The 14002-nt window shown below is 38.0% G+C and overlaps 1 protein-coding gene across 1 annotated transcript in view; it reads right to left on the bottom strand.

Annotated features, from left to right (window-relative positions):
• Window positions 1–701: 701 nt before the first annotated feature.
• The window catches only part of ARB2A (ARB2 cotranscriptional regulator A), a 527996-nt gene continuing 514695 nt past the window's right edge, over window positions 702–14002 (bottom strand). The window contains exon 10 of the mRNA XM_069085441.1: window positions 702–3778. Within this exon, the coding sequence (XP_068941542.1) occupies window positions 3636–3778 (143 nt within the window). The 3' untranslated portion in view covers window positions 702–3635. The remainder of the gene's footprint in view (window positions 3779–14002) is intronic.

The following is a 14002-nucleotide window of genomic DNA, read 5'->3' on the forward strand; positions in this document are numbered from 1 at the left end:
TGGAACCTTGGATATTCCATTGAATACTAAGAAACATTATCTCTTCGATGATCTCATCTGACATTCATTAACTATAATAACTAATATTACCAACATTAATAAAAATAATGTATCTTGCTACCTGGAGTCTTCCCTGGAGAGTTATAGAGATTATCCAAGTAAAAGTAGCAAAACACTCCAAAAATATAAATGCACAGAAATACTACAAAATATTGTAGGTGTGATTTTATAGCATAACATTAATATTCTTAACTTTTTTTTTCCTATCAATCCCAAAGATATTTTCAGTGCACATAATAAACCAACAAATCACATTTAGAAGTTTTGGATTATTGGGAGGTCCCCTCCTCCCCCACATACACCTTCTTTTCAAGAAGAATGCAGAAATATGTATGCAAACAGCATGTAATTTAAAAGGCAGATGAATGTATTAAGTTTTAAAATCCCCAGATATTCAAACTACATAAGATGCTTTAGTTATACAAACTATATGTTCATTAAAAAAAAAAAGGTCTCGTGAAGGCTCCAGAGCAAATCACTGATTTTAGTTACCAATTCAGCAAAATATGTCTTTGTCAGCATGTGTATATGTAGACACACACATATACATGTATGTATGTATGTATTTCAGTTCTTGCTTTATTAACCTTTACAGAGATACTGAATAAGCAAGCAGAGTATAAGGAATCTACCACTGAACATAGAGGGGGAACCCCTTTATTTTAAAACCATAAATAGGAATAGGCAATTCATAGGCAATCCCCTTGCTTTACAGCTCTTTGTATAAGCAACAGTACAGTTGAGGTCAGAGCATGAGAAACCTGAGGAAGGGGTAGTTAACGAAATTAGAGGCATATTTGTATTTGCACTAAAAACTTGTAAAGATGTGCTGAACTCCAGGGTTAGGCACTCTGAGAAAGTCACAAAACCATTATATGCTTTCTTAGTTTTAACGCACAGGATCTAACAGTTCCTATTTTTCCATAGTGTTACTCTTGGAACCGAGTATATAACTAGTGATATAAAGACCACATTTTAAGTTTAAAACCCCTCCTATTTAAACTTCCAATTAACAAAACCCAAACACAAGAGCTGAAACAGCTCCTTGGCTCAGGCAGGTGGACTAGAATAACTGGTATTGTAGATCTGGAGTTAAAGAGGTGAACAATATTATTACATTTACACCACAAATACATAATCAACAAGTTAGGAAGTTTAGTCAGTTCAGATGCCTTGTTTCCTCTTCAAGTCTCTAACCTAGACCTACTTAAGGAAGCAAAAGTTTTCAAATAGCTCTCCATAGATATTGAAACAAACTCCAACAACCCAAAGGTTTTTACAACCTTCAAGGCAATTATACAGTGATTGACTCCAGTTACAAGTCAAAAGGAAGGTGTGAATGAAGAAGAGCAGCACAAGAGTGATTAGGATGACTCACTGACAAGAGACTTATTGCTCTTCCCTAATTTTGGCTGCAGGAGTTTTTAGAATTTAGCACCCCACACGCTTTATTTAAGAAAAAAAAAAGATAAAATTATAGGTTTCTGTGAACATTTTCATATGTTGAAAAAGTAGCACCGTTTAAAACACTTTAAAAATAAATTCAGTTTATATAAACTTTTAAAATCATCTCACTGAAGTATGCCACCACTTTCTGGAGTTCTTCCCTTAATTCTGAAAACTGTAAAGTATCAAATTAAAAGGCTCAATATCACAGACCAATGTGTTGGACGCTGTTGGACAGTGTGTTTTGAAGCTACACAGCAGTTGGATAAAACACCATTTTGATCCCCCCCCCCCCTTTGTCTTTGCTTTAATAACATCAGAGGATATGCAGACATGACCACTGAAGAAAAGATCACTTTAATTTGCCATCATCAAAACCATAAGAATTAATTAGTGTACGTGCATTCCAGACACGGTACCAGACATTAGCAGTTTCAAAACTTGCTGATATGAGCACATGATGTATAAATGCTTATTATGAGGTGGATGATTTCAATTGATTTTTTGACCAGCTACTCCTATAACATTTTTGGTGCATTTCATGATGTCATAAAATGAGACAGATATCTCCATAGTAGCATACTTTTAAAAAGGTGACAAAATATTAAATTCATCCTTTATCTATTATAAATAGAACCTTCACTAGATAATGGAGCTTTTTACAACAATTGTAAACTCAACATGTTACAATGTAATATTGGAATCAAAATTATCAGAAAAATCATCACAGTGTTGCAGAGATTTCAACTGGATCTAATTATAGCACAAGTGAAATTTTAGAGTAGATCCTCAAAAGCAAGTGGAGAGCTAAAAATAGTACTGGACCAAGAGGAGAAAAATCTTTCACTCCAATTCTTCAGTTTTCAGTCAGAGCAGTATTCTTTAAGTAGACTAAAAGAATAGCATTGGCCTGATTTAGTCCTACAAAAGGAAAGGACTTGAGTGCACAGATTAATTTTTTTTGATGCCATCCAAAAATCCTGTCTCAAAAAAAGTCAGATTCCTCTATTCCATTAAAGTTAAAAATGAACTATTTCCTTTAGGATTAAAAACTTCCAACAAGATGAAGTTTTAAAAGTGAAACTTCAGTGCATAACCTAAATTTGAATCCAAATAAGCCATATTATATCTAACAAGGTAAATATCTTAAGGATAACTTGAGAGGCTTCATGTGAAAATAGGAAACAAAAAAAAATGCATATACACATATATACATACATACATACACACAAAATACACCCCAAAGGATTATTCATTCATTTTGGTTTACTTTTCAAAATTTTCTCTTTTCCTTATTCCTAAGTCTAGACTGCACTGAAGAGTCCAGACTTTCAAGTCCAGAGTTCTTCTAGTAGAATGAAATGGACTCAGGAATTAACAGATCTCCAACCAGTTTTCTTTAGTCTCTTAAAGAAAAATAATTTTTAATGTTTTTTAATGAGGGTGTAGTTCATACAAATCTACATAATGCAAAACATTTGTGCTATTAATTTAAAGAGTTTAAAATTCATCCCCAAAGTAAAACCAATAATAAAAGTTATTACACATGGAGAAAAATCTACCTAAAATTTTAAGTTTATAAAATAATGGTTGCTCCTGTTCAAAAGAAAAAAGGTGATGTGTGTATATATGTGTGTGTACATACACACACACATATATGTATATATATATGTATGTATATATATTTCCCCCCAAAGCAGCTGAAAATAACGCAGGCGATAGGACCATGAAGAAACTATTAAAGCTCTGCCATCCACTCGGTGCAGGGCTATGTCAGGGCAATTAGAGCTGCACCACGCTGCACTGTGCAGTGCTGCTGTCAGCCTTAATCTGCGCACTGATGGGCAGCACGAAATCCAAGCTACAGCCCACAGGAAGCACAACCAGTGAACCCATATTGCTTTGACAGTTGCACTCATCTAGAAATAATGCAAAACGCTATTTAGATGTATACATCACGACCCTGTGCTCTGGGAAGAAAACAATCTAATGAGGGGGCTGGGAGTCTGCTTGCCGAAAATAAGTAGTTAAGGGATGCCTGTGTGTGCTCCCGGGTGTGTCTGCGGGTGTGTACATGTGTATGCAAGAATGTGTGTGGTTGTGTGTCCTTTCTTTTTCTCTCACTCCTCTTAAATCTCTTCGTGTTTTATCCTGTGGGAGCGCCGAGTCAGAGCTGATTTGAGTGAACTGTTCTTTGCTTCTGAAGCTTCAGTAAAAAATTTGAAAATTGATGGGAGACTCTTCCACGAAGTGAGCTCGTGACGCTCAGTACCTGCAAGAGAAACAGATTTTGGTTACGGTTCGTTCCCTGCATATGCATTCACAAAGAAAGAGCAAGAAAAAAAAGCCACCAAGAGTGGCGCAGGGCCGGGAAGCGGGTTCTGGGAGCCGCAGCCCCAGCGCCGGTGGCGGGCTGGCAAGCAAGCCCACCCCGGAGGAGGCGACGTGTTCGCCCTCCCGGCGCCCAGCGGGTTACGTACTTAGGGCCAAAGCTTCTCGGAGTTGCCTCCCCCTAATCCCTGCCAGCAGCTGGGAGCCCCCTATCTCCCCTCCCCCAGCAGCCGACCGCAGAGCAGGCCCTCCCGGGGCAGGCACCTCCCTCCTCACCCGCCCCTTCCCAACTGCCCGCCCTGTCACGGGAGGGGAGACCACCCGGAAAAGGAGGTCAGGGTTTCTGAACACTGACGAAATGCTACATACTTCAGTGTCCCGCAAACCTCCCCTTTGGCATGGGGGTGGGTGGAGAAGGACTGAATCTTCAAAGCCGGGACCCGCCCCACCCCCACAAAAAGCACAAATTCCTGAGGATTCGGTCAATTGGTCCTCCCGGGGAGATGAGTTAGTCTCCACCAAAATGAGGGTCTCGGAGAGACGGGTGAGGAGGAGCCCGGGGAGCCCTTTGAGCACGGAGGAGGGGGAAGGACGCTGCCACACCCGAGGGCGGCTCCTATGCAGCAGCCGCTCCCGATGCTTTGGCCGGCACGCCTGTCCGTCCGTCGGTCGGCCCGTCCACCCTCCAGGGCTAGGCCCCCGGCTTCCCCTTAGCCTCCCTGACCTCGCCGGAAGGTGGCTGGAGGATGGGGGCAGGACAGCCCTTCGCCCCGACCCGCCCCCTTAGGCCAATCAAGCAGCGAGGCGGGAAGGGAAACTCCCCGGCTGCTTGGAAACCTCCCACCTCACCTTGGGCTCCGCAGCCGCAGCCGTTTGGGGGCTGGTTTCTCTTGCAGGCGGGAACTAGATTCCCTCCGCCCTCCCTAAAGCACTAGAGGTATTCCCGTGCTTCCCAAGAGGAGAAAAAAGACGGCTCTCGCCTGTCCTGGGAGAAAAAGGACTGTTCTTGCCTGTCCTGGAGTTCAGCTGCTGAGGGGGACTCCCACCCGAGCTCCCTCTGTTCTCCTTTGCACTAAGTACGGACTTAGTGCAAGGAGAGCCGGGAGAAGAGCTGGCTCTCCAGGAGACCACACCTCGGTCCACACTCGGAGATTGTGCTGACAGCTCTTATTCACAGGGTCAAGTTTTTAGGTATATGTTCTCCCTACCCGCCACTAAACCACGTAGTTTTCTTTTCTTTTCTTTCTTTTTAAACAAGCTCTGTCTACATCCGAACTTACCTCTCAACTTAAGAAACGCATATCTATCTGTCAGGACTTAAGGTTTTTTTTTTTTTTTAATTACAGCTCCCTCTTTGGTTTTAAATTAGGTACAATCATATTATATAGCATTTTTCCAATCATATCCACCATGAACCAAACATAGGCAGGAAATATTATTGATCTAAGAAAGGAAAGTGCTTTTATCAAGATTCTCACCTGATAAAATTCATGTAGTTTTTGGTGGATCGCACTAATTTGCCTACATCATCTTCAGAAGCCCCATAACTACTTGGCAAATTTGTTTTATTAAAAAATAAAAATAATAATTAAAAACACTCTCCCATAGAGATAATGAGCTATGAAAGAGTTTAAATCTCTTCCTAGATAACCCAATTATGCAGGGATGCTGCCTGGAAGTCTCCAGATTCAGGGCCTCTGTTTGATACTTTAACATTGTTAATGATAATTCTTTAGTCTGTAATAGTAGGTCATTGCTATGGTTACTCTACAATGGTGCAACACTTTGCTTTCCCCTTCAGCTATTCGCTGAGACCGGGTAACCACATTTGTTGCCTAGCAACAGTTTTGTGACAGTATCACAATCTGGGAGTCACAACAATAAGGATGTGATGGCTTCGGTTGGCCAGAGAGCAGAAAGCTACAGTCTGTGTATATGACTTAGCTGTGGGAGTTAGGCCCTATTAGAGCAAGTATAGAGCCAAAAACCTTAACTGTACAGGTACCTACAAAAAGGCTCTATAACCTACACACCACCTCTGGACACTTCCCATAATGAACTTGAATTGGAACTGAGAACCCCTTCTTATACTCCCAGATAACTTAAAAAGAGATTTACCAACACTAGAGTATACTAATCCAGAAACAAGGACACTTCTGAATTTGCCTGCTCATTTTGGGCAAATCTTCACATTGTCAATGGGTTGGAGGCCACTAAATCATGGATAAGTACAAGTATTCAGGCAAATCCAGATGTACTTGATTGAATTTGGGCAAACTATAAATAAATCACACAATTTTGTCTGACTTGTTTCCTATTGTATCTGAAAATTGAACTGACCCAAATCCTTTTCAGGTATGATTACAGAATGTGCGTGTGTGTGTATGAAATTATGTATATTACATACACATAATGGATTTGCCCATCATATGTCAATTTTAGCACTATTTCTGGGCATACTGAGTTTTTATTCCCAAATGAAGGCAGTTCTGCATTCACCTAATTTTAACACAGGACATAACCAGAAGTGTCTGGTTTCTGGATTGGTCTACAAAATACCTATGTCTCTATGTCTATATTTCTATAGCGCCCATCATCTTAGCTCCATTCACATTACACATTGTTTCAGACAACTGAACAATTAACTTCTGTTCTAGGCCTTGATTTAGATGAATACATACCACAATAGCAGCTACTAATTGCATTTACCATACTAAAAGATTTTAAAATCTATTATATCTTTTTTCCTCTTTGTGAAAGCTCATTCTTAAATTAGTATTGGGGGGGGGGGGAATCCCAAACACAATAAACTAAAAAAAAAAAAAGATGTTAATTGTCTTCTTCCTTTCCTATTTCTCTTCTCTTAGCCACATTTGGTATTTTTTTTTCTATAGTGATCACGCCTACACCCACTAGTGTTATCAAGACTATGATCAATTTGTGAGCTTTCTTAGGGCTATCCTTCTGTACCTCCTCCCCTTGAAAACCAATTCAAGCTATGAATCTAGAGGGACCTAACAAGTCAATGGTCTAAAGCAATTTTAACTCCCTCTTTATTTTTTCTTTCCTAGTGACAATCTTTCTGAAGGATGGACAATTTCCCTGGTGATAAAATCACTACAAAGGCTGTTTAGTTTGAGGTTATGATGACTCTTTGCTTGATTAGTACTGTGCTGAAAAGACACAAGCCCCTTAGATAGCTGAGTATCTGCACTGGTCCTCACATTTACTTTTGCAATTTAAGGGCATAAAGAATGAGAATTTGTGTTTCTGTCAGAGCCAGGGAAATTGCTACGAGTAAGAGGAAATAAGCAAGATGAGTCTAGAAGTGACACTGAATTATGGAGAGCAAAGGCTGATTCTCATTAATGGAATGATAACATGAAGATGTATAAAGGGAATGGACAAAGTTGTTTCTTTTCCTTTTTTGGCATTGGTTTTTTAATATAATACAAAATGAATAAGTAGAAATTGTATAAGTACATATCTATAAGGACTACATGGGTAAATGTTTTAAGAGCATGTATTTTTGAAACCACTTAAGAAAATGAAGGCAGAATTTCAATAAACAATATTTATGTTTGAATACCAATAAATGAAAAATAAAATGCTTTTTGAACAGACATGAAAATTTTAAAACAAAACATGAGTCAGCCAATTGAAAATATTAACAAATGAAAACTTCTTAAATCAGCTTTCCAGGAAAACTGGGGAAATTAGCAACCAAAATTTAAATTTTGTTGTAAATACTTAAACATCATACTTTAAAATTCAAAAATATTCCCTAAATAGGGATGATATAAGGCAGAACATTCAAGCTAATCAAAAGACTGGTAATTTACTAATATAGAACAATGATATGAGAGATAAATGGGATCTGTCTGTTATCAATTAACTGAGAAAATGTATACTGAAGATCTGGAGAGCTAATCCTTGTTCCATCACAATCTTATCCATACCCACTAAAAGCTTCTTTATTTAAAGACTAATATTACTTCCACTTACCCACCTGACAATTCCCCTGTTTCCAATTGGCCTCCCACTTCGGAGGAAAAGAAGCGTTATTCCACCACGGATAGATACCTCCTGAGCCCCCTATTGTATTCCTTTACCCTTTCAGGTTGACATTTGGGCTGACTGAATGATTTGCCTTCTTGTTTCACAGTTAATATCTATAAAATCAGGTTAGCCATAAAACATAATATAAACATTTATTTCTTTAAAAATTTAATGAACACAAGCAACTAACCATTACTTTCTTTTTTCTATCCATGATTATAAGTGAGGAGAAAAAAATGTTTTTCATTTTACTTTAATTTATTCTCTAAGTAGTACTCTTTGGTAAAGGTATAGTTAACAGCAAAACAAAGAAAAACAAAAATGGGGAAGATCAGTTTGGTTATTTTCCTTTTTAGTCTTTTTGTTTATTTGTTTAATTATCCACTTTTAGAACAGTTTTGAGTTCCTAAAAGGAGCAAAAATCAATATTCATTTGAGGGGAAAAGTATTTTTTAAGCCCCAGATACCAGGTAAATATGTAACAATTTAAAAATCTCAGTCTGTGGAGCTTGAGGGAGCAAAAACTTATAGCTTTTGCCTTTTCTGCCTCATTCACTGTTGGGATGGGTAAACAGGAATTAGATGAAATCTGGTAAGAATAGACTGTATTTCTGCTCCCAGGGGAGTGCTATGGGACTAACCTAGTTTCACCAATAGCTACCCATTGCTTCATGTACTCTGGGCTCTCAAAGCATCTTGAGAGTTCCTTTTCTATATAGTAGAGCCTCTGGCAGTTCTGGCTCCTCTAGTCCATGTCAGGGAAGCAATAGCCTCTCAGTCCTATGCTAACACCTGGTCAATTTGCAAGAATATCTCAATAACAAAAATTTATTGAGTTTCTATTATATGACTAGTTTTGGTTTAAAATCTTGAAGGCACACAAAACTGGCATGATGCTAAAGAAGTTTTCAACACTTTGAGAAAAAAACAATGAATCTAATTAAATAGATAAAATACATATTTTTTCTTGAAATATTGCTAAAACACATTAGCTAGAAAATAAAGATAATGTAAACAAAATGAAAATTGAGATCAAACCAGATTAAAGCAGTTTCATATTTTTAAAAATCATGATGAATGAGAATAGTATGGAGAATTGAATACTTAAAAAATAAAGAAATTATATGAGTTAGGGCCTTTACTATTTATATATAAATTAGCATATCCTCTCCTCTTTCTGTGATTGCTTTCCAAGCTTGTCACTTCCCTTCCATTCTTCTTGATGCTTGGATTCTTCCAGACATAAACTAACCCAAACTCAAATACTAAGTAGCCAAGATCCTGATGCTTACTCCCATTGCCTCTAACAGCATCATATGAAGTAGACAGGTTCTTGAAAAGTTGTGATTGAATTTTTGCAAATGATATTTGTCAATATTCTTTACTCCATAAGAGAAGTGAAGGCTCCTTTTATATTTTAGTAGAAAATAATCAGTCTTTTTTCATTTCTCTTTTATTTAATCTAAATTTTAAATAGCAAATTTGTTTAAAGTAAGGAGTGCCCCTGAAGTGTCAGAAGAAGGGATATATCATCACCATAGAAATAATTTAGAGAAATGTATTGGTTTAAATAATTTTCCACTCTGAATACACAAATATGAAGTCTGCCTACAAGCAGCAAGTCCACAATGGTTTATGCCATGATTACTACAATCAAGATGGTAGGGCATCTGATGAGTGAGGATGAAAGAGCAGCAGTTCCTGACAGAGCAGAATATAAAAGAAGGGAAAACGTAGGTCTTTTGACTGTCATTAATAGTGTGGCTATAGAATTGTGTTGGAATTATAAAAGAGTAAATGAGACCTCATCAAAGAACATTTAGAATTTGCAACATATAGTTACTTTTGTGGCTTTTCTTGTATGTCTATTTTATGTCATGTGCCTAAGGAAATGATCAGTTAGGAAGTAAAAAAACTTTTTAACACAGGTGTTGATGTTGATAAAAAGTAGCATAGGAATTCTTAAGAAAAAATATAATAAACCAAATCAGTATGTGTGATATATAATATTTTTTCTGGTAGAATTATTTAATTAACATAGATAATTATCAATTATTTTTAGAAAATGACAGAATATTTAATATTTTCAAAATATCTCTTCTGCTGCAAAATAAACAGATAGCTCTGACTATTGAGACAGTTATTTAACAAATCAATCAATCAACACATAGTTAATATGTGCATTTTCACTGAACACTCCCCTCCCCCCAATGCCTGGAATTCTCTCCCTCCTCTACCTCTCTGGCTTCCTTCGAGGTGTACTAAAATTGTATTTTCTACAAGAAGCCTTTCTGGATTCCCTTTAATGTTACTTACTGCCTTACCTCATCATTGGAGATAATCTCCTCTGATGATTGTCTCCAATTTATATAGTATATGCCTTATTTGTATGTAGTTCTTTTCAGGCTATCCTCTCATTAGACTGTGAACTTCTTGAGAGAAGGGACTATTTTTTGCCCTTCTTTGTACCTCCAGGCACAGTGCCCCATTTATTGATTAATAAATGCTTGTTTACTGACTACTATGTGCCAGGAGTGGTGGTAGGCACTGGGGATAGAAGTATAAAGAATGAAACAATTCCTGCTCATGATGAACTTAACATTCTATAAAGGAAGTATATAAAAAAATAAATGCAGCACAAATGTAAAGTTAATGAATAAATATACTTATACATACAAAGTGGTTAAATATAATACAAGGTAGTTTGGGAGCTTAGGGGATCAGGAAAAGTTTTATGCAAAAGATGGTGCCTGAGTTGCATAAAATAAAGGAAAAGAGAGACTATATGAGGTGGAGTTCAAGTAAGGGAATATTATTTGGGCCATTGGGAATTGGGGTAGTGGGCTTGTTACTCTAGCACTGCTTTTGTTTTGCTGAACTTAAAGAACAACAAAAAGATTCTTCTCTTGACCAACTGCAAGTCACTTCTCACTGTAAATGGGGCAGCAGGGTAAATAATCTTGCCATACTGGAGACTATGGGAATGGGTTTGATGGTAAAGCAAGGATCTTCCTTTTCTTACTACAAAGGGCTAAAGTTCAGATATCCTTGGAGATACTGAACCTCGTTTACAGGCTTAAAGGAACAAATTTGTATTCTATAGCAGATATTAACCAATGGAGATGAGAGACTATAGATAGGGAGGTGATCCAGATGCTTCTGTTGGCAAACAATAATGTGCTGCTGCCAGGCCCCAGAACCTTATGTGGACATCTTAATCAGACTTAAGATTACTTAAAAGAGTAATAATGCCTCATAATCCACACAGGGGAAAAACGAAATGGATAAAAAATACTATTGTCTAAACCAATGATTCTTAACCTTTTTTTTTTGTTTGTTTCGTGGCCCCTTTTGGCAGTATGGTAAAGGCCTATGAGCTCCTTCTTGGAATAACTGAATAAAATAAAATAGTTTACAAACCCACTCCAAGCTAGGGTTTATAAAAATAAAGATGAGTTTTTTTTCCCATCCAAGTTCATGGGAATCCCACCTTCTTCCCTGCTGAAAACTAAGAATCCCAGGCTTAGACTTTCATGTGCAGCTGAACAACCAGTTCACTAAATGAGTACATCAATACATATATCTGGGATAGGTAATGCAGATGAACAATAAGCTGAACCTGGAAATGAAAGGGTGAAGAGAATATGGCAGATTGCATTTGGCAGGCTATCTTGCTTTTTGATGATCTTAAGCTTCTCAAAAACCAGTTTTTTAATGCAAATGTTCTACAAATGATGCTGCTAAGTTTTTCATTTTAGTATATCGTAATCTCTGAAGAATCAAAATTGCAGGTGGATAAAGATCAATGGAGATCAATGCGTGAAAATAAGCTGAAAAAAATTTCCAGTAATAGCTTATGCTGAAGTGCACTGGATATTGCTTAAGCAAGTGTATATGATCAGGGTTGGCTGTTCACACAATAAGAATGAAGGATAGCAAAGGGACAACTGAAGTGCTCCCCAAAATGTAAAAAGGCCTAGAAGAAGGACTCTAGAACACTGGGTGGACCCTCTGGGGATAAACTGAGAAAATGTGGACAAAAGCAACACAGTAGGCATGGATGGCTTGTGGCTTTCAGATTTGCAGCAACGGAGGAAAATATATTTAATGAGATCTCAGATCCACTGTGTGCTGGGTCTACAAGCACCTCCCCCTGGCTCATAGAACTTTCTCCCTGCCTCACCCATCCTAAAGGACTTCCATGATTACCCATCACCCACTAGTTGAGAAACAGTTGATATACCTTATCTTCTAGTCCACTTGTGTAAAAATGTGTCTTTGTCAAGCAAATTATATTTGGTCTAATTATCATGACTAATATGAAGAGCATTAGGACCTTCAGAGTCATCTCATCTATTTAGAGATATAGACATATACATAGATATATGGACATGTATATAAACACATGTACATATATGCACATATATGTATGTGTGCACATGTGTACATACACATGCATATACACAAATACATAACATATGCATGCATAACTGAGGAATATAGATTTCTCAACAGGAGTTCTATATACCATTTGAAGCATTATATCTAGTAAAAAACAAAACACTCATCCTAATGTCTTCGATATTTACAAATTCCTTTAGTACTGTGATACCAAATTTCTCAGGCAAGACCTAAATATCAACATTTCGACAAAATAACCCAAACTCTTTTGTGGGGGAAGGGGGGGAGAATCCCTATGACCAGGTACAGGACCTTGTACAAAGTATATCTGCTGAATTGAATTGCATTGAACCGAATCAATTCAGTGAAACAACTGGTCAATAATGTAAAAGAAATCGCAGTAGGTTAAAAAAATTGCCAAATTTTTAACTTATTAACTGACTATTACTATATCATCAAGGCCCTGTGATTTTATCAGTGTAGGAAATTTCTCCACTTAACTGGGATGGTTTGCAAACTGCCTATAAACCATCTCTCTAAGACCTGCCCCTCCTATCCCACCCAAGGAAGGCAACAACATTCTCCTAGACCTAATTCCCCAGACTTGAAACTTTCTTCACTCTCTATATCTAATCTGTTACTAAGGTCTATCAGTTTCTCCTTTGCAACATCTCTCCAATGTCCCCTTCTCTCCTCTGATCTGCCATCACTTTAGTACAAGCCCTCCTCACCTCAAGCCTGGATTATTACAATAGCCTGCATGTAAGTACACCTGCCTCACAATTCTCACCAGTCCTCCATTTAGCCATCAAAGTGATTTTCCTAAAGCACAGGTCCAAATCCCTGCAGTTCCTTATGATCTCCAGGATCAAATAAAAATCTCTTTGGTGTTCAAAGCCCTTCATAATCATTCCTCCACTCCCCACCTCCCAATACCTTTCCAGTTTTCTTAAAATTTATACCCTCCCAAGTAACCTTCCACTCAGTGACACTGGTCTCCAAACTCCCAGCATTCTCTCTCTAGCTGTCTCCCAGGCCTGGAATGCTCTCCTTCCTTATCTCCACCTAATAAACTCCTGGGTTTCCTTTCAGTTTCAATTAAAATTCCTTTTTTTATAGAAAGCCTTTCCCAATCCTTCTTACTTCTAGTGCCTTCCCTCTGTAAACTTTTTCCTATTTATTCCGAACATAGTTTGTTGGTACATTTATTTGTTTGCTTGTGTCCACTCTCCCCTTCCCTTCCACCCCCCCCCCCCCCGCCCCCCCCCAGCTCTTTCCGGGCAGGGCAGTCTTTTGTTTCCATTTATATGCTCAAAGCTTAACTCATACTAAGAAGGTACTTAAAGAATGCTTATTAACTCTACGAACTTTTTTTTTAACTGAATTTTACAGAGTGGCTGGAGGCTCAAAAAGGTTAAGTGACTTACCTTTGAGCAGTGAGCTGATGTCACAAGGCTTTTAAGTCGGGTCTTCTTTAATATGTAGCTAAGCCAACCCTTTCAAGATCTGCCTCACTGTTTACTATTTTTTGCCCCAAAAAGTCTTCCCTAAACTAACTCTACACTGCACTATCCATCCCCTCACTTTGATACTAACCTTAACCCACAGCATTTCATCACTCCGTGTTCCCTCAACTCCTTAGATAATAGTTCTTTTAATCACATGTACCCTCTGTGTGTGTGTGTGTGTTTGTGTGTGTGTGTGT

This window comes from Petaurus breviceps, unplaced genomic scaffold (genome assembly GCF_028583685.1).
Source record: "Petaurus breviceps papuanus isolate PSGF00001 unplaced genomic scaffold, PetGlider_PUasm1.0 175, whole genome shotgun sequence".
In the NCBI taxonomy this organism is placed as follows: Eukaryota; Metazoa; Chordata; class Mammalia; order Diprotodontia; family Petauridae; genus Petaurus; species Petaurus breviceps.